Source organism: Dreissena polymorpha, chromosome 4 (assembly GCF_020536995.1).
Source record: "Dreissena polymorpha isolate Duluth1 chromosome 4, UMN_Dpol_1.0, whole genome shotgun sequence".
In the NCBI taxonomy this organism is placed as follows: domain Eukaryota; kingdom Metazoa; phylum Mollusca; class Bivalvia; order Myida; family Dreissenidae; genus Dreissena; species Dreissena polymorpha.
The window spans coordinates 96,154,027-96,177,866 of record NC_068358.1 but is presented as its reverse complement, the minus strand read 5'-3'; the positions used below and the strand labels follow the sequence as shown (position 1 = coordinate 96,177,866).

General features: G+C 36.0%; 2 protein-coding genes across 2 annotated transcripts in view; one reads left to right on the top strand and one right to left on the bottom strand.

Moving 5' to 3' along the window:
* Positions 1-8,630, top strand: part of LOC127879899 (uncharacterized) — a 29,214-nt gene extending 20,584 nt beyond the window's left edge. Inside the window, exons 2-4 of the mRNA XM_052426999.1 lie at positions 2,840-2,922; positions 3,569-4,965; positions 7,162-8,630. Of these exons, the coding sequence (XP_052282959.1) occupies positions 2,840-2,922; positions 3,569-4,965; positions 7,162-7,529 (1,848 nt within the window). The 3' untranslated portion in view covers positions 7,530-8,630. The remainder of the gene's footprint in view (positions 1-2,839; positions 2,923-3,568; positions 4,966-7,161) is intronic.
* Positions 1-23,840, bottom strand: part of LOC127879900 (retinal dehydrogenase 2-like) — a 35,263-nt gene that overhangs the window by 9,930 nt on the left and 1,493 nt on the right. Inside the window, exons 2-9 of the mRNA XM_052427000.1 lie at positions 23,635-23,739; positions 21,810-21,950; positions 20,953-21,079; positions 19,769-19,830; positions 18,815-18,943; positions 18,040-18,153; positions 16,723-16,825; positions 10,550-10,734 (exon numbers count right to left, since the gene is read on the bottom strand). Of these exons, the coding sequence (XP_052282960.1) occupies positions 10,550-10,734; positions 16,723-16,825; positions 18,040-18,153; positions 18,815-18,943; positions 19,769-19,830; positions 20,953-21,079; positions 21,810-21,950; positions 23,635-23,739 (966 nt within the window). The remainder of the gene's footprint in view (positions 1-10,549; positions 10,735-16,722; positions 16,826-18,039; positions 18,154-18,814; positions 18,944-19,768; positions 19,831-20,952; positions 21,080-21,809; positions 21,951-23,634; positions 23,740-23,840) is intronic.

The following is a 23,840-nucleotide window of genomic DNA, read 5'->3' as shown; positions in this document are numbered from 1 at the left end:
TGACAGGGAAAATTGAATCGGTAGTTTCGACCTAATATACTAGCTGTAACAAATCGTGACCTTTTCGATAATGAAAGCTTGACAACTGTGAAGTAGTAGATATAAATTATTTTGGTTTTGAAAATTGCCAGTTGTGAAATATGTAAACAGGTTAACAAGAATGTATCAAAATGTCATTAACAAACCCAATATAGGAACTTGAGTATAATTGCCTTATGATATAAAGGGTTCAAATTAAATCTATGATATTTGTTAAAATAAAAACAGGTCATTGATTTATTGTTAATTTATTAATTAGCTAAGTCATTAAGAGCATAAAGGCCTTCCCAGAGCTTGCTAGAAAATAATTATTGTTTAAGTTCAACATCCTAAATATCTTCGCATGTAGTTCAACAAACTCATTACTACAAAACTAGAGCTTTGATACAAGCTAAAAGCCTAGCAATGCTCTGTCAGCTGAGCTAAAGGGAAAATATCGGAAATGCAAGAACTACTGGGGATATAAAGAGCACATCTACACATATTTGAAGTTTCAATGTAATTGCGTTAAAAATATGGAGGAAGGTCAATTAATAAACTTATGCAGACTGCCAGAAAGGCCCACTTAAAAGCCAAATAAGTGGATTCCATACAGGATTATCCTCCCTGCTGTCATTAAAGAATTATCTTCCCTGCTTTCATTAAAGAATTATCTGCCCTGCATTCATTAAAGGATGATAAGCCCTGATGCTCTCACAGAATTATCTTCCCTACAGTTACTACAGAATCATCTGTCATGCTTTTCGTACAGAATTATCTGCATTGCATTCACTACAGAATGTTCACTTAATAGAATTATATGACCTGCATGAATTACATAATTATTTGCATGGCTGTGACTACAGAAATATTTGATTAATAACGACTAAATTATCTTCCCTGCAATCCTTTTTGAATTTTCTGCTCTATTTTATAAAGTTGTGCTGCTGCCATCGGTGTTCAAACTGCATGATAAAATATTCTTCCAATCATATGGTGTTGTAGGATGTAGAATGTGTGTGTCAGCCAATTCTACATGTATCTTATCACAGACCTGATGGATGATCTTGGAGATGGCGACACACATCAGAGGGTGGAAGCTATCCCCTGAGTCAAGGTACCACGGTGTTGTTGCCAACTCGATGCCATCTGTCAGAGGTTTGCTGTCTTTTCACTTCTTCAGCTTGACAATGTTTTCAATGGATCTCTTTGTATATCTGATACCCGATGCGTAGGAAACAAGAGTTCTGGGGTCGGACACATATGCCCCCAAACAAGGCTTTGAACTAGTGACCCCAATTTCAAAAGGGGTCATCAACTGTCCAAGGCCAATGCACATGTGAAATATCAAGCCAATCATTCAATTTGTTGACTAGTTATGTGCTCATCTGTTACGGAAGTGAACAATCAAACTGTAACCAGGTTGTTTTGTGTAACAATCTATGTGCTCATCTGTTATGGAAGTAAAAAATCAAACTGTAACCAGGTTGTTTTGTGTAACTGTCTATGCGCTCATCTGTTATGGAAGTGCATGAACAAATCAATCTGAAAACAAAGTTGTTTCTTGTAACCAACAGCAAGGATTCGGAGACAGCTGCACAACTGCGATCCTTGATAGTCTGGTGTATGAAAACTTGACTGTAAACACACCTATGTATGTACAACATTCATGTCCTGATTTTTCATAGTGTCATCAACCTCAAGCAGAAGATACCAAATGGACTCCAGCACTGGTGTACAACGGTCATAAATGTGGGTGACATGATAACATATTACACAATGTTTTATCTTACTTCCTTCAAAATAAAAATATATATATATTGCTTAATCAGAAAATGTTTATTACCGATCATTTCATTGGCTATTCACAAATTTACTTCATTTACAAATCCTGAATTACATCCGGGCCCGTATTCACCAAACAATTATTAGACTTAAGTCTAAGAATAAAGAAAATTCTTTAAATTAGAATATTCAAGAATTTCTTTAATTTTGAGTCAAACTCTGCAGTAAACATCTCTATCTATATTATTCTTTATATAGAACATTTTGTAAATGAAATAATCAACAGTGGAGGCCTGTATATATTCAAACACTGAACACATTTTTCTTGGTTCTAAGTCTATTCTTTATTCTTAAGTCTAAGAATCGGTTGGTGAATACGGGCCCAGGTATTTATTTTTCGATTTACCTGTCAAAGTAAACATAACCATTTGAATGCTTAAAACAATTTGATATGAGTAGCTTTATGTGGGAATGTCATTACTTTTATGAATTTGTTATGCATTTGAATCTGAGTTTTTTACTGATACAAAGCAATATAAGTATTCATTTTTATTTATAAACATACCGTTTTAATACACTTAAAAAAATTGGTATGAAAAGTTATGTCTGTTTAAACAGTTTTTGTATACTTGTCCATCAGTTTAATTTGGTGATAAGATAATGAGAAATATACCCTGATATCAATTGAAACAATCATATGAGAGGAGATCAGGTGATACTGGTTCAAAAATCAGAATGTCAATTTATCAACATCCACAAGAGTGAAATAAATAAAACAACTAAAATGGATTCCAATTTTGAGACTTCAATTCATAGGGGATCAGATTTGTTCTTTGACTTTTCTTGTTACCGTTGTAAGGGAAATGATAGAAACACAGAGGCTGAATTTTACTGTGAGGACTGTTCCAAGGTTTACTGTGGCAAATGTTTGGAGTACCATAACTTTCTTTACCAGAAGCATGTAACTTTGGACAAGAAAAACTTCAGTAAGTGGCCAGTGTCCGATGCAACATTTGATGTTCGAGAGCAATGTCAGGTGCACAAGGACAGGAAATTGGAAACATTCTGTGAGGACCACAGTGAGCTGATGTGCGCAGTCTGTCATGTCTACAATCATAAGTAAGTTAGTATACTAAGTAATTTATACCCAGTTTAAAAGTGCTGGTATTGACAGTACAAAGTTTGAAAATTGTTAAATTTAACAAGAGCTGTCAAAGGACAGCGCGCTCGACTATTTGAGTGCTTGACAGTATAACGTAAGCCATCATGGAGAGGGGGGGGGGTATAATGTGGGTGGGGCATGGGGGATGGTTTGGGTAGAGTGCATTGTGGTATGTCAGGTAAGTGTTGTTTTGTCAAAGTATGAATCAAATGTGATCATAAATAAAGAAGATATGGCAATTTTAGCAAAATTTTCAATTATCTAAGTATAAAAGGGGCCATAATTCTGTCAAAATGCTTGATACAGTTGTCTTCTCTTGTTAATAGATTGGGATCATGTTGGCAAAGAAGTATGCAAAATATGAAAGCAATATGTCAAAGGACATAGGAAATATTTGGGGTAGTACGCAAACTTTAACATTTGCATGCTAACGCTAACGGGAACGCTAACGCTAATGGGAACGCCGACATGAGGAGGATAGCTCCATTATATATATTTCACATCTAATAGTCGAGCTAAAAACTACACCCTATTTGATTTTTTTTAAATAAAGATTTAAGTTGCTGATGTCTTAAATGCATTTAAAGGGGACTTCTTTTGCAGAAAATGCAGCCATTTTGTTCTCATAGCTGATAAAGTGGAAGACCTGCACCAAAAAGGGGAGTTCAAGCAGTTGTCAGCGACTCTGGATACTTTACATGGACAGTTGATTCTGAAGAAAGATGACTTTGAGGAAAATCTGAAGTCCCTGGAACAAGCATACAATACCATTCTGGAAGAAATCATTGCTTTACGCAAGGCAATCAATGATTCTTTGGATCAATCGGAGAAGAATACTATCAAAGAGTTAGACACACTACTGGCTAAATTGAGGACATCTATTCAAACTGATAATGCAAACTGCAATGCGTCTATCAAAAAGATGACATCTTGTAAAGAAGATTGGCTAAATATTAGAGGCAAAAGTGAAGCAATCCAAATGATTATGTACAGAAAATGCTTTGACATGTCTGTCAAGACCAAATCAGTATTACAAGAAATGACAGACGAGAATGATATAACACTCAGCTTTACACCTGATCCAATAATCCATCAAACCATGGCCACTCTTTCAGGATTGGGACAAATACTCATCAAAGATAGCAGAGTAACAAAAGAGACAAAACCTGAAGCATGTTGCTCATTATACAGCAAAAGTGATCCTGAAATTAAAGCCATTGAAACCAACAACCAAGACCTGGATACCAGTCCAGTATCAGGAACACCCAGACAAGCTGAAATTACAAACCAAACAAGTGCTCTTAACAAGCTAGATACAATTTCCAATCAAGCATCAGTACCACCTAAACAAGGTGACATTACAAACCAATCAACTGCTGTTAACAAGTCAGACTATGTGTCCAATCCAATTTCCAATTCATCTTCACAGTCTAACAATACAAGTGCTTTGAACAAGCCAGGCTGGATACCTAATACAGTAACATCAAGTTCTTCAACACAGTTGGTCCAAGGATATCAATCAAGTGCACTTGACCGGTCTGATCCAAACCAAGTCATCAGAGTGAAGACAAGTAAGAAGTATGATGTGAGGATAGAGAAGGATGCATACAGCTGCTCTATATCAGGTATCTGTGAGATAGCTAATGGAGAATTCCTCCTGATAGACTGGAAAAACTTAAAAGTAAAGCAGCTTGATCAGACATACAAGGTGGTGGCCCACTGTGACTTGCCTAGTCACCCAGTGTCCATTTGCAGCATCGACTCCAGTCTGGTGGCTGTTGCTTTGGGTATCGGAGAGATCATTTTCATCAGAGTGACCAATCTTAAGCTGGTAAAGGACAGGACTATGAAATTCCAACATTTATGCCATGGTATTGCCCATCACCATGGCAAGCTGTTTATTACAACAGACACAGCCCTGTACCAGTACTCTGTGGATGGAAGACTTGTGAGCAAGCTGTATGAAGACAAATCATACAGGATTTGGAGTGAACATAGAGGTAATTCTTAACAATATAGTTATTCTACATGTCCACATTGACCAGACCAATCTTTCTTAACAATACAGTTATACTTCATGTCCACACTAATAAGAACAATTATTCTACTATAATTGAAATTAAGAAGCAATCAATTTCATATTATCTTAAAAATAATATGTGTTAATAAGAACATGAACATATCGAACAAAGTCACAATATGTAGTTTTTTGCATTTACAAATACATGATTATTCAAATAACAAGAGCTGTCTCCATTTGAAGACATATGCCTCCGAAAAACTTAAACGCATATTTCGAAACCTAAACGCGGACCATAAGTTCAAGGTCAAGGGGGTCAAAATTTGTAAGCGTATGGAAAGGCCTTGTTCATATACACATGCATACCAAGTATGAAGGTTACATCTGAAGCGACATAGAAGCTATGAGCATTTTTCGAGCGGAAACGCTATTTTATGATGATTTAAGGGTCGTAACTCAGGAGTGCCGGGGTAACTTTGACTGATTATCAAACTTAACCTAGGTTTTACTGTATTACACATTTTAATGAAGTTTGGTGAAGATCCGATGACAATTACTTGCTGGAGTTATTGAGCGGAAACGCGAAAAAACGAATTGTTCGATGATTCAAGGAACGTAATTCAGGAGTGTCTGGGTCAATTTGGCCAATAATCGAACTTGACCTAGATGTTATTGTCTTTCACATTTTCATGAAGTTAAGTGAAGATCCGATGACATTTGCTCGAGTTATTGAGCGGAAACGAGAAAAAAAACATTTTTACGATGATTCAAGGGCGGTAACTCAGGAGTGTATGGGTCAATTTGGCTGATTATCACACTTGATCTAGATGTTATTGCCTTACACATTTTCATGAAGTTTGGTGAAAATCTGATCACAATTGCTTGAGTTATTGAGCAGAAACGAGGAAAAAAAATTACAATGATTCACGGGCCATTAATCAAGAGTGTCTGAGTCAAATTGGCCAATTATCGAACTTGACCTAGATGCTATTGCCTTACATATTTGCATGAAGTTTGGTGAAGATCTGATGACAATTGCTTGACTTATTGAGCAAAAACTAATCCGGACGGACGGACAGACTAACTAACACTGCAATTTTAGTATGAAAAAAGTATGTTCCCAAATTTTGTAAATGAATACATGTAATAATACAGGCAAAACAACGCCATTCTGCGGCGGGCGTTGACCGCTTATACACATCTTTTTTTACATACATATAGACCTACCTATGCAAATGTTTTCTACCTGTTTCATCTATTTTTGTTATGATATATCCCTAAACTTTTAAGCAAAATAAACATATGGACAAATGCTTTATAAAATGTATTAATACCTCACGAAAAAAATACAAATGACATAACTAGTTTGTTTAAAATTGTACTAAATATTTGCAAATTATGTACTTTTTTCAGCAAAAAATACGTTTTTAACATCCTGTTTTATTGCTTCCTGTTTCTGTTTCACAATCTTAAGTGGGTGTAAGGTATAAAATAAACTTGTTCATTACAAGCAATGATAACTTTTTCCAAAATCAATTTTACTAAATATAACAAGTCTGTTATGTATTGTATATATTCCGATTAGTTTCAAATTCATTACATTTTAGAAATGTGATATCTTATTGTTATGATTATCTTCATAAATCAATAAACCCTTATTAAAATAGTTTGATTTGTTCAAAACATTAAACAAATGCCTAGAAATGTCCTAAAATGTCATCAGCGTGAACTATTGGTTTGTAAATTTATTCATATTCTATTTTATGTGGCTATGTACAAATGTCATAATTATAAGATGTCAGACAATGGATAAAAGAATTCAAGATTCTAGGCAAATATAATACGTACAATCAACGCATATCATATATATGTACTTAGCATCGATTAATGAAAATCATGTGTCCTTCAACTATTGAGAACATGTTTAAGATACATTTGTATAAAAAAAATCTGATTTGTATTAGACATGTATGGAATTGTGTATACTCAGATTCACATGCGTATTCTGCTTTATTATAAGTGTCTATCTGTACAGATTACTGTAACAGCATTTAAGTGAAAGAGAAGATAATGAAAGGTAAAAACATTTTATAGGTGTTAATATTTACCCCTAAACTGCCACTAACGCGATATCATGTTTCCATATACAACACCTTCACTGCTTTCAATACCACAGTTGGCTCCTGCGCAGTGAGTCCAGATGGAGAGAGGATATATGTGACTAACCAGGCCTGCAGTGGGCTGGTCACACTGGCCAGGGATGGCACAGTTATCTCCACACTCTCTGACCATGCACTGACGTGGATGGATTGCGGAGAAGTTCCACAAAGCATCCATGTGACAGACTCAGGAAAAGTTCTGGTATGTGGGGACAACACAATCTTCCAGGTGGACAAAGATGGGAGACAGATACTGGCAGAGGTGGTTACAGAAAAGGATGTTGTGATATTACCAATATGTATCTACTACAGTGAACATACAGGAATTCTAGTTGTGGGAATGTGGGGTAGTAATAATGACATTTTGGTGTTTAGCACACGCTGACTCTTTGAACAGTTAATATCTAATGATTTAAATATACATGGAATACATTTAAAACGGGACATATTCAAGGACTGAAAATATGAAAATATTTCCCATGAAAAAGCAGCCTTTCCATGATCATATCAAAGTGAGTTAAAATATGCTCATATACTTATAAGTTAAACAGAAACTTTATTTGATAGGATTGCAATAATATCTACATTTATCTACTATTAATTTCTTTGAGAGAATGAGTTTGTGTGATACTTGTTATAAATGCTATTGTATATTTACTTTGTTTTGTTCCGTTTTGCATGATTGCCTAAGTAATGTACTGTTATGAATATTCAATAAATGGGTCAATGAGTTATGTATTGTATTAACTTTTTTATGAGCATGATCAAATATATAAATTGTTTTCCAAAAAGAAACTGGCCATAGGCTCTTAGGTGCTCACCTGAGACCAGAGGGAACTAAACTATTATGACAAGGCAGAGTTCAGAATAATACAAGAAACATAAATATTTAATTTCTAGACACATTTTTTGTTCAAACGCGGCTGAGATATCAGTAGATATTAAGGATGCTAGAGGTTAACCAGAATTCTACTGAAACGATCAGTTGACTGGTAACATAGTTCGGGAAAGGTTAACCTGATTTGTTTATCATGCTTTTTTCATAAAAATTAATAGTAAGATTGTACTTTTTGCGCTTACATACTGCTGGTGTTTGGTTTGAACAACATGCAACGCTAACTACTGTAATATATAACATGTCAATGAACACAGGAATCAAGCAATAGATCAGTATCTTTGTGGTGACAAACAGGTTGCATGTTTTGATAATTGGCACTATATATTGTTTTGTTTTACTCGCGAAAATTTAACTTGCAAACTGTGGGGGGAGTTTGGGCTATTAGTGTAGACGTTATTGACACATTTTATATCAAACTTGCAACAAAAATATGTTGAGACTTTGGAAAGCTTATTTTTATACCTTATATCCAAAACTGATTGCTCACAAAAATAAAGTGTTAATACATGTAAGTAACAATGTTATCAATATAAGCATTCGTTGACCTGTTAACGTCATATTTGTTTCATTAGAAATTTGTATTTGTAGTTGCAATAAAAGACAACAATTAAACAGTTATTGATAATCTTTTAATTTAGTATTTATGTAACTGCTTGAATTGCGGAATCAACAAATAAACAGAACATTGTTGTGAGCTATATAAGACAAACGTTATATAAGCGGCCCAACCAAAATTCAAATAATAACACTGAAATTGAACAATTTTTGTAGTTCTTATAATTTTTTAACTCATATGCTTATACACAGGACAAAATAAACACAAAATGTAACATATGTGATATTTTAATCAATATAAACTTATAATTTTAAAAAATACAGTATTTTAGAACTGTTCTTTTTTCGTCATTCGTGGTTGACGGTCCCTTTAATTGACGTGTTTTATTTATTTCTAGCTTCATATGCAGAAATTAAAATGGAAAGTGTTAACGTTAAATGAGAAAATTCTGGTATTGTAATTGTCTTAGAGTAAAAGTGCATGTTAAATCGAGATGAGTTTGGAGTCTGAAAAACTCATATTCAGAACATTCTGAAACTTAAAGCCGAGGTGCTTGAAGAGGTGGAAAGTAATGTGTCAGGTGAAACAAGACAATTAAAGTCCCCTACCTATGCAGGATCCACCATTTTCAGCAATATTTGTAGTTTATTTGTTACCATAGCCACCAGAATTCTTGACTTAGGAACAAAATGAAATTACTGCATAATCTCCATATTGCCATCTATCCAGGTTTCAAGTTTCATGAAAAAAAAAAAAGAACTTTTAAAGTTATCGCAGGATCCACCTTTTTCAGCAATATTTCTAGTCTATTTGTTGCCATAGCAACCAGAATTCTTGACACAGGAACAAAATGAAATGACGTGCTTAATCTCCATTCAAGTTTCATGAAAAGATATGAAGAACTTAAAAATTCGCAGAATCCAGAAAAGTGTTACAGACTGACAAACACACAGAGTGCAAACCATTTCACCGTTTCACCGGTAGGGGACTAATAAAACACGAAAGGAACATGTCTGGGAATGAGGACATTAACTATCTTGGCCTTTTTTTTAAAAGACCATTTTATTAAGAGACCCCTTTTGGTTATTTCCTTAAGTGGTCTCTTAATACAAGATTGACTGTATTATGCAGGTTATTTAACAGCCAACTTGGACTTTGATGAAAACCGTAATGTCCAATATTTCAAAAGCCACAACTCAACATTTTTAGGAAAGCACTTGGCTAAGGTAATATGAGCCTAATTCTGGGAAAACTGGATGTAATGCATGCGTGTTAAGTGTCAACCCAGATTAGCCTGTGTAGTACATACTTTTCACTTTCATGGATGTTTTCGTACAATATTTTAGTTATATCACGGTGGTCAATTAACCAACTCATTCTCTTCCTGGGTTAGCTGGTTTAATAAAAATGTTGTTTTGAAAGCACAAATTATGCCAGCAACTAAACTTACCCGATTGAATCCGAGTTTGGGAAACTTGCCTAAGAAAGGATACATGACCCCTCATCACACAAGTGATGTGGCCCAAATAAAGATACCCCTTGGAAAAAACCAACCATACAACAGCTCAATGTCATATGGTTGATCTTTGCAAAGGGATATCTTGATTTGGGCCACATCACATGTGAAACTAACAAACAGATGAAATACAATACGACCTCATTTCTTCATAGTACAAAAGCAGTTTAGTGCCCTTCTGGGAAAACTAGGCTTAATGCATGTGCGTAATGTATCGTCCCAAATTAGCCTGTGCAGTCCACACAGGATAATCACGGATGACATTTTCTGCGTGTAAGGAAATTTTCCTATAAAGAAAGTCTCTTAAAAAAAAAAATCAAGTTAAAGTTTCATATTTGATTAGCCTGTGCGGGCTTAACACGGTAATCTGGGACGACACTTAAGGCACATTAATTAGGCACAGTTTTCCCAGAACCAGGCTCAGTATATCCAAACCTGCGGTCCCTGCTGGGTCATTCCATCATAGGGGTCACCCACAATTCTCATCTCAGCCATGGCCTTGCAGCGCGCAACAAACTCCTCGTATATGGACTCCTGGACATAGGTTCGAGACCCGGCGCAGCAGTTCTGACCGTGGTTGTTCATGACGGCCGCATGGGCAAACATGGCTGCCTGGTCCACTGCATGAAAATGATGGATAACTGATCAATCATAACACAGAGCAGGTTAACCTTTTACAGCTGAATGGATAAATGATAAATCCCAACACAGAGCAGGATAACACTTTAACGCTTACCGGTAGATACAGTATAGATTTTGACATGCTTGTAGTTCCTTAGAAAATCAAATTAAATAAAAGACCTTTCTCAATAGGTTCAAATGCAGCAGACTATATATGGATTATTTTTGATACAGTCCCACATGTAAAAGGAAATAAATTATTGCAGTTAAAAATATTTGCATCAAAGAAATATTGCTATTGAGAATCAACATTAAATGAGTTGAAGTGTAACCTAATTCTTTCTTCAGCCTCAAAAAGACTATGGAAATGAAACAGAAGGAAGCAAGTAGATGTGTGTGTCAGAAACACAATGACCCCTTCAGCGCCGCTTTGAAGCCATATATTTGACCTTTAACCTTGAAGGATGACCTTGACCTTTCACAACTCAAAATGTGCAGCTCCATGAGATACACATGCATTCCAAATATCAAGTTGCTATCTTCAATATTGCCAAATATCAAGTTGCTATCTTCAATATTGCAAAAGTTATGACCAATGTTAAAGTTTTTAGACGGATGGACAGACGCCATATATTTGACCTTTGACCTTGAAGGACGACCTTGACCTTTCACCACTCAAAATGTGCAGCTCCATGAGATACACATGCATGCAAAATATCAAGTTGCTATCTTCAATATTACAAAAGTGATGACCAATGTTAAAGGTTTTGGACAAACGAACAGACTGACTGACGGACAGTTCAAAAACTATATGCTACCCTTCAGAGGAATAAAAAATGTTAAGATACAAAATTTAAAATACTGCAAAGTCAAAAATGTTAAGACTGCAGAAATTACAATAATGGTATAAAATTAATTAAGACTGGTATTGATCATTAAGACTATTTGTATAATGTGAAAATTTAACTAAAACAAATACATGTGGAAAGTATGCTAACAAAAATTAATGTGGACATCCAAATAAAACAAATCAATAAGGACATGCAACAAAAACATTACAAAAGAAATTTTAACAAAAACAAGTGAATGTTCAATTATACTAAAGCTTACGAATGTGGGCATAAAACTAAAACAAAAGAATGCAAAAAGTAAATGAAAACAAGTCAGTGGTATTGCACCTTAATAACAAGAGGGCATGAAAGGCCCAAAGTCGCTCACCTGAGATAACAAGATATTATTGGGACAAATCTTCTTACCAAGTTTCATTAAGATCGGAAAATAAATGTGGCCTCTAGAGTGTTAACAAGGTTTCACTATAGCCATATAAGGAAAAATGCCCCGCCCCCTTGCGGCCATGTTTTTCAACCAACTGGCATCATTTTGGAACTCATCCAAGATATTATTGGGATAAATCTTCTGACCAAGTTTCATGAAGATTGGACAATAAATGTGGCCTCTAGATTGTTAACAAGATTTTACTATAGCCATATATAGCCATATAAGGAAAAATGCCCCGCCCCATGGCAGACATGTTTTTTAAGCAAAGGTTACCATTTTTTAAATCATCTAAGATATCATTGAGGCAAATCTTCTGAGCAAATTTCATGAAGATCGGAATATAATGTGGCCTCTAGAGAGTTAACAAGGTTTTACTATAGCCATATAAGGGAAAATGCCCCGTCCCCTGGCAGCCATGTTTTTCAACCAACCAACATCATTTTCAAACTCGTCCAAGATATTATTGGGATGAATCTTCTGACCAAGTTTCATGAAGATCGGACAATAAATGTGGCCTCTTGAGAGTTAACAAGATTTTATTATAGCCATATATAGCCATATCAGGAAAAATTCCCCGCCCCTTGGCAGCCATGTTTTTCAAGCAAACGTTACAATTTTCGAACTCATCCAAGATATCATTGAGAGCAATCTTCTGAAGATTGGACAATAAATGTGGCCTCTAGAGTGTTAACAAGGTTTTACTATAGACATTTAAGGAAAAATGCCCCGCCCCCTGGCGGCCATGTTTTTCAACCAACCAGCATCATTTTCGATCTCGTCCAAGATATTATTAGGATGAATCTTCTGACCAAGTTTCATGAAGATCGGACAATAAATGTGGCCTATAGAGAGTTAACAAGATTTTTCTATAGCCATATAAAGCCATATAAGGAATATGCCCCGCCCCTTGGCGGCCATGTTTTTCAAGAAAACATTACCATTTTCGAACTCATCCAAGATATCATTGAAACCAATCTTCTGACCAAATTTCATGGAGATTGGACAATATATGTGGCCTCTAGAGTGTTAACAAGGTTTTACTATAGCCATATAAGGAAAAATGCCCCTCCCCCTGGCAGCCATGTTTTTCAACCAAATGGCATCATTTTAGAACTCGTCCAAGATATTATTGGGATGAATCTTCTGACCAAATTCCATGAAGATTGGACTATAAATGTGGCCTCTTGAGTGTTAACAAGGTTTTACTATAGCCATATAAGGAAAAATGCCCCGCCCCCTGGGGGCCATGTTTTTCAACCAACCGGCATCATTTTCAAACTTGTCCAAGATATCATTGGGATGAGTCTTCTGACCAAGTTTTATGAGGATCGGACAATAAATGTGGCCTCTAGAGAGTTAACAAGATTTTCCTATAGCCATATTTAACCATATAAGAAACAAGAGCACCGCCTTACGGGTGCAGACCGCTCATCTATTTTCTTTTTAAAGGTGAAGGGACTCTCAAGTATAGTGTGAGTGTGTGGTGGTCATTTGTGAGATGATCTTAAAAAAAAAAAAAATTTAGGGGGGGGGGAATTCGGGGGGGGGGGGGGGGGAGAGGGTATTCTTGGGTGCGATGGTTGGACGGTATTTAAAACATAAAATAATAAAAATAAATATTTTTGTTTTTTAACCGTTTCAAACCAAAAAAAAATGAGGGGGTGGGGTGGGGGGGGGGGGTATAGTATAGTGTGAGGGTGTGGTGGTCATTTGTGAGATGATCTTAAAAAAAAAAAAATAGGGGGGGGGATTCGGGGGGGGGGGGGATTCGGGGGGGGGTATAGTATAGTGTGAGGGTGTGGTGGTCATTTGTGAGATGATCTTTAAAAAAAATATTAGGGGGGGGGGAGGGGATTCGGGGGGGGGGGGGGGTGGGTATAGTATAGTGTGAGGGTGTGGTGGTCATTTGTGAGATGATCTCATAAAAAAAATTAGGGGGGGATTCCGGGGGGGGGGGGATTTGGGAGGGGGGAAGGGGGAGGGCACGGGGGATGGTTTGGGTGGAGTCTATTGTGGTATGTCAGGTAAGAGTAGTTTTGTCAAAAAGTTATGGCATTTTTAGCAAAATTAAATAATTTGACCTTGAGAGTCAAGGTCATTCAAAGGTCAAGGTAAAATTCAACTTGCCAGGTACAGTAACCTCATGATAGCATGAAAGTATTTGAAGTTTGAAAGCAATAGCCTTGATACTTTAGAAGTAAAGTGGATCGAAACACAAAATTTAACCATATATTCAGAGTTACTTAGTCAAAAAAGGGCCATAATTCCGTAAAAATGACAACCAGAGTTATGCAACTTGTCCTTTTACTGTACCCTTATGATAGTTTGCGAGTGTTCCAAGTATGAAAGCAATATCTATGATAGTTTAGGGGTAAAGTGGACCAAAACACAAAAATTAACCAAATTTTCAATTTTCTAAGTATAAAGGGCCCATAATTCCGTCCAAATGCCAGTCAGAGTTACATAACTTTGCCTGCACAGTCCTCTTATGATAGTTAATAAGTGTTGCAAGTATGAAAGCAATAGCTTTGATACTGTAGGAATAAAGTGGACATAAACACAAAACTTAACCAAATTTTCAATTTTCTAAGTATAAAAAGGGCACATAATTCTGTCAAAATGCCAGTCAGAGTTACATTACTTTGCCTGCACAGTCCCCTTATGATAGTTAGTAAGTGTTGCAAGTATGAAAGCAATAGCTTTGATACTTAAGGAATAAAATGGACCTAAACACAAAACTTAACCAAAATTTTCAAATTTCTAAGTATAAAAAGGGCACATAATTCTGTCAAAATGCACGCCAGAGTTATCTAACTTTGCCTGCCCAGTCCCCTCATGATAGTAAGTAAGTGTACCAAGTTTGAATGCAATAGCATTGATACTTTCTGAGAAAAGTGGACCTAAACGCAAAACTTAACCGGACGCCAACGCCGACTCCGACGCCAAGGTGATGACAATAGCTCATAATTTTTTTCAAAAAATAGATGAGCTAAAAATGCCCTGCCCCTTGGCAGCCATGTTTTTCAAGCAAACGTTACCTTTTTCGAGCTCATCCAAGATATCATTGAAACCAATCTTCTGACCAAATTTCATGAAGATTGGACAATAAATGTGGCCTCTAGAAAGTGAACAAGGCAAATGTTGATTTCGCACAACGGACAACACACAACACACGACGGACAAAAGGCGATCACAAAAGCTCACCATGAGCACGTTGTGCTCAGGTGAGCTTAAAAATGGTCATGTAACTTAATAAAGACAATAATATGAAATGCAATTTAAATTAGAGAATCTGGAAATCTAACTTAAAATATTATTTTTTGAAAATTAAGTTTAAAGTTAACAAGCAAATTTGTTGAATTGATACCCCCGCCAAATTTTTTTTCTTTATGGATGGGTGCAAATCCCTTGATATACAGTATAATCATAAAAAATAATTAAGTGCAGGGTTATTTTTTATGCATTGCAATTCTCCTCATTGATATATATATACACCTAAGAGGTTTCATGTCACAATCTTGTAGCGTATCTGAGATTTAGCCTTGAAAAGCGCCATCATACAAAAACAACAAAGGGCAATAACTCTTAGTTCAGAACGTGTAGGGTTATGGTTATTGTGCATTGCATTTGTTCTCATTGATTTCTATAGTTTTATGTTGATATGTTGTAAAGCCCTGAAAAGTTCCATCATACAAAACAACAACAGGCAATAACTCTTTTTTAAGAAAGTGAAGGATTATGGTTCTTAGGCATGGCACTTCTCCTCATTAATATCAATACACCCATAAAGTTTCATGTTGAAGTCTTGCATGGTACAGGGCTCAACATTAACCTAAAAACCAACTTGCCCTGCCAGGCAAGTACTTAAAAAATCTACTTGCCCTGAACATAAAGACACTTGCCCAAACATGATATATCACATTAACGGTAAAGCTCTTATTTTTTTATTAAAGATCATTATTAAACACCACAAAACCTTTTTTTTATTTTTGAAAATTTAACAAAATGATTACAGCAATTAAAGTCTAAATTACATTGTAAATGCTCTTTGTTCATTTTTGCACTTGCCCAGGCGGACAACTAGATTATAAAATAACTTGCCCGGACCCAACTTTTACTTGCCAGGGGCAATAGGACAACCATTAATGTTGAGCCCTGATGGTATCTGAGATATAGCCCTGGAAAGTTACATCAAATAAAAAACAAAGGGCAGTAACTCTTATTAAAGTAAGTATAGGGTTATGGTTCTTGAGCATGACAATTCCATCATTGAAATCTATAGTTTTGTGACAGACAACACCAATTCTATATCCCTCTGCCTTTGAAGGAGATAAAAAAGCAAAACTGTTGACATCAAACTATGATTGAGGCAATCTGCTATCTGTTTTTTCACACTTCAAGAAATCATTTTGTTTCTTCTGCCAAATTTTGGGCAACAATTCTGCCATATTCTCACAAATTAATACAAAATGTTTTATTAAATAAATAAATCTCAATATTTTGTTAATCCCCCTTTCCAACTCTATAAGTTGAACCTAAACAGTCTTATTTTGAAAACACTTTTATCCTTAACTTTAAAGTATTTGTAAACAAAAACAAAAACAAAACCCATTTCCAAATTTTTACGAAAACTACGCAATTTTTCCAAATCCAATGACCAGTCCCTTTCCAAAATATGGTGAAATAAACTTATAAGAAGAACATCTTACAGTCACAATCCTCCAGTATGATGAAGGGACTCTTTCCTCCCAGCTCCAGTGACACTCTCTTCAGGTTGGTGCGACCCGCGGCCTGCATGATCAGATGACCAACCTGGAGTAGGGTGGGGGGCAGAAAACCAGATGTTAGTGGAATGTAACCTACATAGCAGCCATTACAGTTTGGAGCTTTAGTTTATGTTATCTCAGAGAAAATTGATTAATATAAGTGAGTAGTGTTCACCATTTTTAAAGTCTGACATGATGTGTAAAGACATAGTTATACAAGGGACAAAATTGTCACAAAACCATGTTTTCATTGTGAAAAAAAATCTGACAAGACAACTCAAACTGAACTTTTGAAATAAACAAACAAAATTAACCCCCTTTGTAAGTTTGTTTTAAAATAAATCTATTTTTAGTCGTGGCGACCTTGACATTGGAGATATTGACGCGATTCTTTCGTGCGACACACCGTCCCATGATGGTGAACAAATGTGCCAAATGATTTTAAAATCTCATAATGAATGACATAGTTATAGCCCAGACAAGCTCATTTATGGCTATTTTATACCTTTGAACTCAAAGTGTGACCTTGACCTTGGAGATATTGACGTAATTTTTTCGCGCGACACACCGTCTAATGATGGTTAACAAATGTGCCAAATGATTTTAAAATCTCACAATGAACGACAAAGTTATGGCCCAGACAAGCTTGTTCCGCCCGCCCGCCAGCCAGCCAGCCCGCCCGCATTCGCCAATCTAATAACCAGTTTTTTCCTTCGGAAAACCTGGTTAAAAATTAAAACTAAATTAAATACTGGCAATTTATGCCATTTTTTTTAATGTTTAAACTAAAGCTTACGTTTAGCAGTAAGTTGATCTTATCTAAAGGTTACTGCAAACCAAATAAAAACACAAAATATTCACTTCAAAAGCAAATTTAAGAAATTATTTACTGCAGAGTATGCTACTAAGAATTGAACCAAGAAAATTTTACATCTGTGACCAATACTCACAAGATGCAAATGTGCTTAAAGTGTTATCCTAGATTAACCTCTGCAGTTGCACAGGCTAATCAGGAAGGACACTATTCCCCTTTATAAAAAAAATCAGTGGAAGTCTCTTCTAAATCAAAATACAGTCTAAGTGATATCCTTGATAAGATGTGTAGACTGCAAAGGCTAATGAAGGACAACATTTTAAGTATTATGCATTAAGCTCCATTTTTCCTGATTGAGGCTAAAATGATTTCCCAAAGTATAGTATTCAAATTTGAGCCACTATTATTTCATACATGTGACCAGTAGCCACAAGATGCCCTTGTACCTCTGTAGATCCGGTAAAGGCCACCTTGTTGATGTCCATGTGTTCTGCAATGGCCGCCCCGGCAGTGGGACCATACCCGGGCAAAATGTTCACCACACCAGGGGGAAATCCAGCCTTGGGGATGGCAAAAAATCATGCATAAAATACTTGCATCTTGCTCTATGCTAATGGGGTTTGATGCATGCGCTCAAAGTGTAGTCTCAGATTAGCCGGTGCAGTCCGCACAGGCTTATCCTGGACAACACTTTCCAGCAAAACTTGATTTTTACTAAGAAAAGACTTTATTTCAATTTAAAAAGCCTTAAGAGTGGAAAGTGTCGTACTTGATAAGCCTGTTCAGACTGCATAGGCTTACATGAGCCTATACTTACTTACATACATACTTTAAGCACAAGCAATAAACCCCATTTCCCACAGCATGGCTCACTTATATGTTAGCACATTTATTCTTTGCTAGTTTTTCATTCTGAATCTTGTTTTTGGTTATTCATTTTGTAGACTTATTAACTTCTTTAACTGCAATGGCATCAATTACAGACAGAGTACTTTACTTTTTGACAAACGAGAACAGAGACAGCATATTGCTTTAAAATGATTTCTCCAATTGAAAATCACAAGATAAGTATTTTATATGCTTAATGTATGATGAGAACTTTTGTTTTTAGATGTAAAAATTTGCTTTTTTCACCATTTAACCCGTTACCACTACAAATGAGTCAAAATACGTATCTAAGTGGTAAAGGGGTTAACTGAGGTGTAACCTCTTAGACAATACCTCTTTGATCAGTGATGCAATGTAGAGGGCGGTCAGGGGGGTTTGTTCAGCAGGTTTTACCACCACGGTACAGCCACATGCCAACGTCGGGCCAAGTTTCCATGCCAACATTTGCACCGGGTAGTTCCACTGTCAGACATTGGAATATTCAACCATTTGTGCATATGAACCTTGTTCTGGAAAATATGTGGCTTAACGAATGTGTGTAGTGTCCTCCTAGATCAGCCTGTGCAGTCCACAAAGGCTTAGCTGCGACAACACTTTCTGCTTGTATGGATTCTTTGTCATAAAGAAGTCTCTTTTAAACAAAAATCCTGTGTAGGCGAAAAGTGTTGTCCCTAATTAGCATGTGATGACTGCATAGGCAAATCTGGGACAACAATCTATGCATAGCATTAAGCCCAGTTTTTCCACGAGACTCAAATTAAGAATAACAGCTGTGTCAAGCATTACGTTAAATTTTACTAAGCATTATTAGAGAACAGAATCTTTTAAACAAATAAACTAAGGCAGTTGTGACTGACTCTCTTTAATTGCAGAACTCTAAATTATCATCATTGTCCGCTTGTCCAGAAAAAAGACTGGGCAGAGCATTACTGGTACTGAACAAACAAGGCACAGTGTTAATTTCTGATACATCCCATAATCAACAAGTACTTTTTTCACATTCTATGTTTACTAATTGTAATTGTTTTAACATAGTGTGCTAACTAACTGTAGTAGTTTTCAGTGAATATTGTTATGAACACTACATTGTTGTTCTGATTAATATAATTAATGCTATTGTTCTCTTTGACGGGTCGTTACTTAAGTACTTGTTCTGACCGGATTATCGTGAAAGCTCAAAAACTTGTAATGTCGAGATATGAATTGACATATTACAGAGGAGATTTTATCGCTAGCATGATAAAGAATGCAAAAGTTACCAGGTAAGTTATATATAAATACAATTACTGGAATTATGGCTCCACAAACTCCCACAGGCTCATGTCTGGTAAAAGTGAAGTATGATCCATCTAGAAATTGAACAATACAAAATCAAATCATGAGTTCGCTCTGACTTGGACATGCGGATTAATGCATGTGTCAAAAGCATTGTCTAAAATAAGCCTTGCAGTTTGCACCGGCTTATCAAGGGCAGCCCTTTAACCTAGACTGGATTTGTATATTCCTTTAAAAAAATTAATCCATAAAAGCGGAAAGTGTCATCCCTGATTAGTGGAACTTCACAGGCGATTCTGGGACAACACTTTACACACATGAATTGTTAACCCTTTCAGTGCGAGAACCAAATTTTGAAGGCCTGTGCAAACAGTTTGGATCCAGATGAGACGCCACAGAACGTGGCGTCTCATCAGGATCCAAACTGTTTGCTATTCTGATAGTATTCTTTAACAAAAACTCAAAGAAAATGCTAACTTTCGAAATTTAGCAGACAACATTTTAGCAGACGACAAATTTCCCAGCATGCAACACTTTACACACATGAATTAAACCTCATTTTCCAAGAGCAAGGCTCATATCTATAAAGCAGTTGTTCAACTTAAGATTATTTTGACCCATGACTGTAAACATTCGTAAGCTCCATGTCAAAATAAAAACAAATAGAAACCTAAGCTCATTTTAATTGGAAAAGATTTTACAATAAGACTCATTTTTTAATTGAGACGTGTTTTTTTTTCCTTTAAAATAGAATAAAGCCATACATTAGAAACATGCTTTTCATCTAACCCTTTCTTTCTAAGCAGTAAGTATGGTGCCCTTTGTCAGCTTTTAAAGAAAAAAAAAACGGTAATGCGGTGCTGATGATTTTTGGCAAATGCCCAATCTCAAAAAGTTAATATTTTCTCCAAAAGACTGCATAAAATACCCAATTGAAGGATTAAAAAAATTAATAAATAAAACTATCTTTTATACATTTTTTTTTTAGTTCATTTCTTATAATGCCCTATGATCTGAATCTTAGTAAATATAAAATTGAACACACTTTATTCTAAATTTTAAATCATGCATAGCAAAAGAAAAAACAAAAACAACTTCCCATTTAAGTCAAAATGATGTGGTTTTTCCGATTGCAAAGGGCCCCAGCCAGGCATCCATTCCAAAACTGGTGAAAAAAAAATGGTAATGATACTTGCCGACTGGAATTGTCTGCCCGTGGATCTTATCACACCAGCCTGCGTAGTACTCTATGTTCTCAGTTGCAGCAATTATGTCTTCCCTTGCATCCAGGTACGGCTTGCCATTGTCCAGGGTCTCAAGGCTCTGTAAACATAGGACAATAAAACAAGTTAAATAATTTGAGCCTCTTTCTGGGAAATCTGGGCTTAAAGGGTGTGCGTAAAGTGCCGTACAAGATAAGCCTGTGCATTATGCACAGGCCAACCAGGGACAACAATTAACACATATATGGTATTTTTGTGTTTGAAAGAAGTCTCTTCTTAGCAAATATCCAGTATATGCAAAACATGTCGTCCCTGATAAGCCTGTGCTGTCTGCACAGGCTTATCTGGATAGAAACTTTAGTACATTAATTAAGCCCAATTTTTCCACAACGAAACTTGATTATACTTTATAATACATGGCTTGAGGGGAGAAAGAAAGTAAGCTTTTGTGTTTGAAGTAAAGTTAAAGCAACACATATCAGTTTTTATATAAGTAGTCCGTAGTCTAGATCCAGATGTAAAATTTGTTTTCGGCATGTACATTATGTTCAAACTGATACAAAGACCAGTATGATTTGTCCGTTTCTAAAAACTGGGGATTCTTCCTGGAAAAACATTATTTTTATACATATGGATGAAGAAAATGAAATCAAGCCTCATTAATTTAAAACTTCCGGAAAATATTATGATCAATTTATCCATTAACAAAAAAATAACAACTGTTTGAACTTTGGTAAAATGTTTAAACAATGTACTTGAACTCGTAACAGGTCCAAACTAATTTTTAACAATGAGCATTAAAAAACAATAAACAAATTAAAAGCACTTACAGCGATATATGTGATATTTTCTCTCATTAGTCTTGCAAGCTTGTTCATGAGTTGTCCTCTCTTGGACGCGTCCAGTTTCCTCCAGGGGGAGCCACGCCGAAATGCAGCACGGGCAGCTTTCACAGCAAGATCAACATCCGCCTAAACAGAACAATATAACCATGTTCTGGGAATACTGTGCCTAACCCTTTGCATGCTGGGAAATTTGTCGTCTGCTAAAATGTCGTCTGCAGAAATTCTAAAATTAGCATTTTCTTCGATTTTTTTCCCAAGAATACTATCAGAATAGCAAACAGTTTGGATCCTGATGAGACGCCACGTCCTGTGGTTCCCGCACTGAAAGAGCTAATGCATGTGTGTAAAGTGTTTTCCCAAATTAGCCTGTGTAATACTTTACGCTTTCATAAACAAGATATGTGTTTGTCAGAAACACTATGTCCCCTTTTGCGCCGCTTTGAAGCTATATATTTGACCTTTGACCTTGAAGGATGACCTTGACCTTTCACCACTCAAAATGTGCAGCTCCATAAGATACACATGCATGTCACATATCAAGTTGCTATCTTCAATATTGCAAAAGTATTCATTAAATGAGCAATTTTGACCCATATATTTGACCTTTGACCTTGATGGATGACCTTGACCTTTCACCACTCAAAATGTGCAGCACCATGAGATACACATGCATGCCAAATATCAAGTTGCTATCTTGAATATTGCAAAAGTTATTGCAAATGTTAAAGTTGGGGCAAACAAACAAACAAACACACAAAGGCAAAAACAATATGTCCCCCACTATAGTGGTGGGTGGGGCATAAAAATAATTTAGATGAAGTCTTTTCTTTAAAAAAATCCAGCTTAGGCAGAAAGTTTCATCCCTTATTAGCCTGTGCAGACTCATCTGGGATGCCACTTTACGCAAGTAAATTAAGCCAATTTATACTAGAACGAGGCTAAATTGTCTACACTTTTATCTAGGAAATATAGGGTAAATTTTGCATTAAACCAGACCCGTCTTCAAAAATGTTAAATATACCATCTAGATCAGTGATTCTTGACCTATAATATCGTATTGGTTAACGCCTTTTTGCAGCAGATTTTATAGCTGTTATTCGGTCACATTCCCAAGTGCATGTATCTTTCTTCCCATATCCAGTCCTCAAATTCCCAAATGATTGTTTGACTTTCAAATACTTGGAAATATGGCTTTTTTACATTAGTAAATAAATATGAAGTTGTAATTATCCCTTTTATTAATATTGTAATGTTAAGATTTTATTGTTTTATGTGAGTGTTATCAATAATTATTCTGAAGTAATACATCAAGCAAATATATGGTTCTTCCAAATCTATAGTTAGTTGATGCTTAAATTCCCAAGTTTAGTGGTATAGGTAATACTGTTCCCTAAAATGGTGAGAACAAGCACTGCATAGAAATGCATGCCATTTGTACTCTGCATATCATAACATTTGCTAGTCTGATGCATGTCCCTTTAATGTTAATGTACTAGTATTTCAAACAAAAGGCAACAAAACAAATAAGCCTCATGCTGGGAAAACAGAACTTAATGCAAGTATCTAGAGCATCTTCATAGATTAGCCTGTGCAGTCCACACAAACTAAAGAGGGATGCCACTATCCGCTTTATTGTTCTTTTCTTTCAAAGGAAGTCGCTTGTTAGCCAAATTACCGTTCAGGCATAAAAATTATGTTCCTGATTAGCCTGTGAGGGCTGCACAGGCCAATCTGGGACCACACTTTACGCACTTGAATTCAGACCCATTTTCCCAAAGCGTGACTCAAATCTTAACACAAACAAGCGAACCTTGTCTGCCTCCTGCACCTGACATATCTCCTTGCCCGTGCACGGGTTGAGGGTGGGGAAAGTCTTTCCACTCTGGCTGTTTACCCACTCATTGTTGATGAACAACTGAAATACAAACCAATATCCAAAGGTATTGTTTATGACCAACTGAAATACAAACCAATATCCAAACTGATGTTGATGAACAACTGAAATACAAACCATAC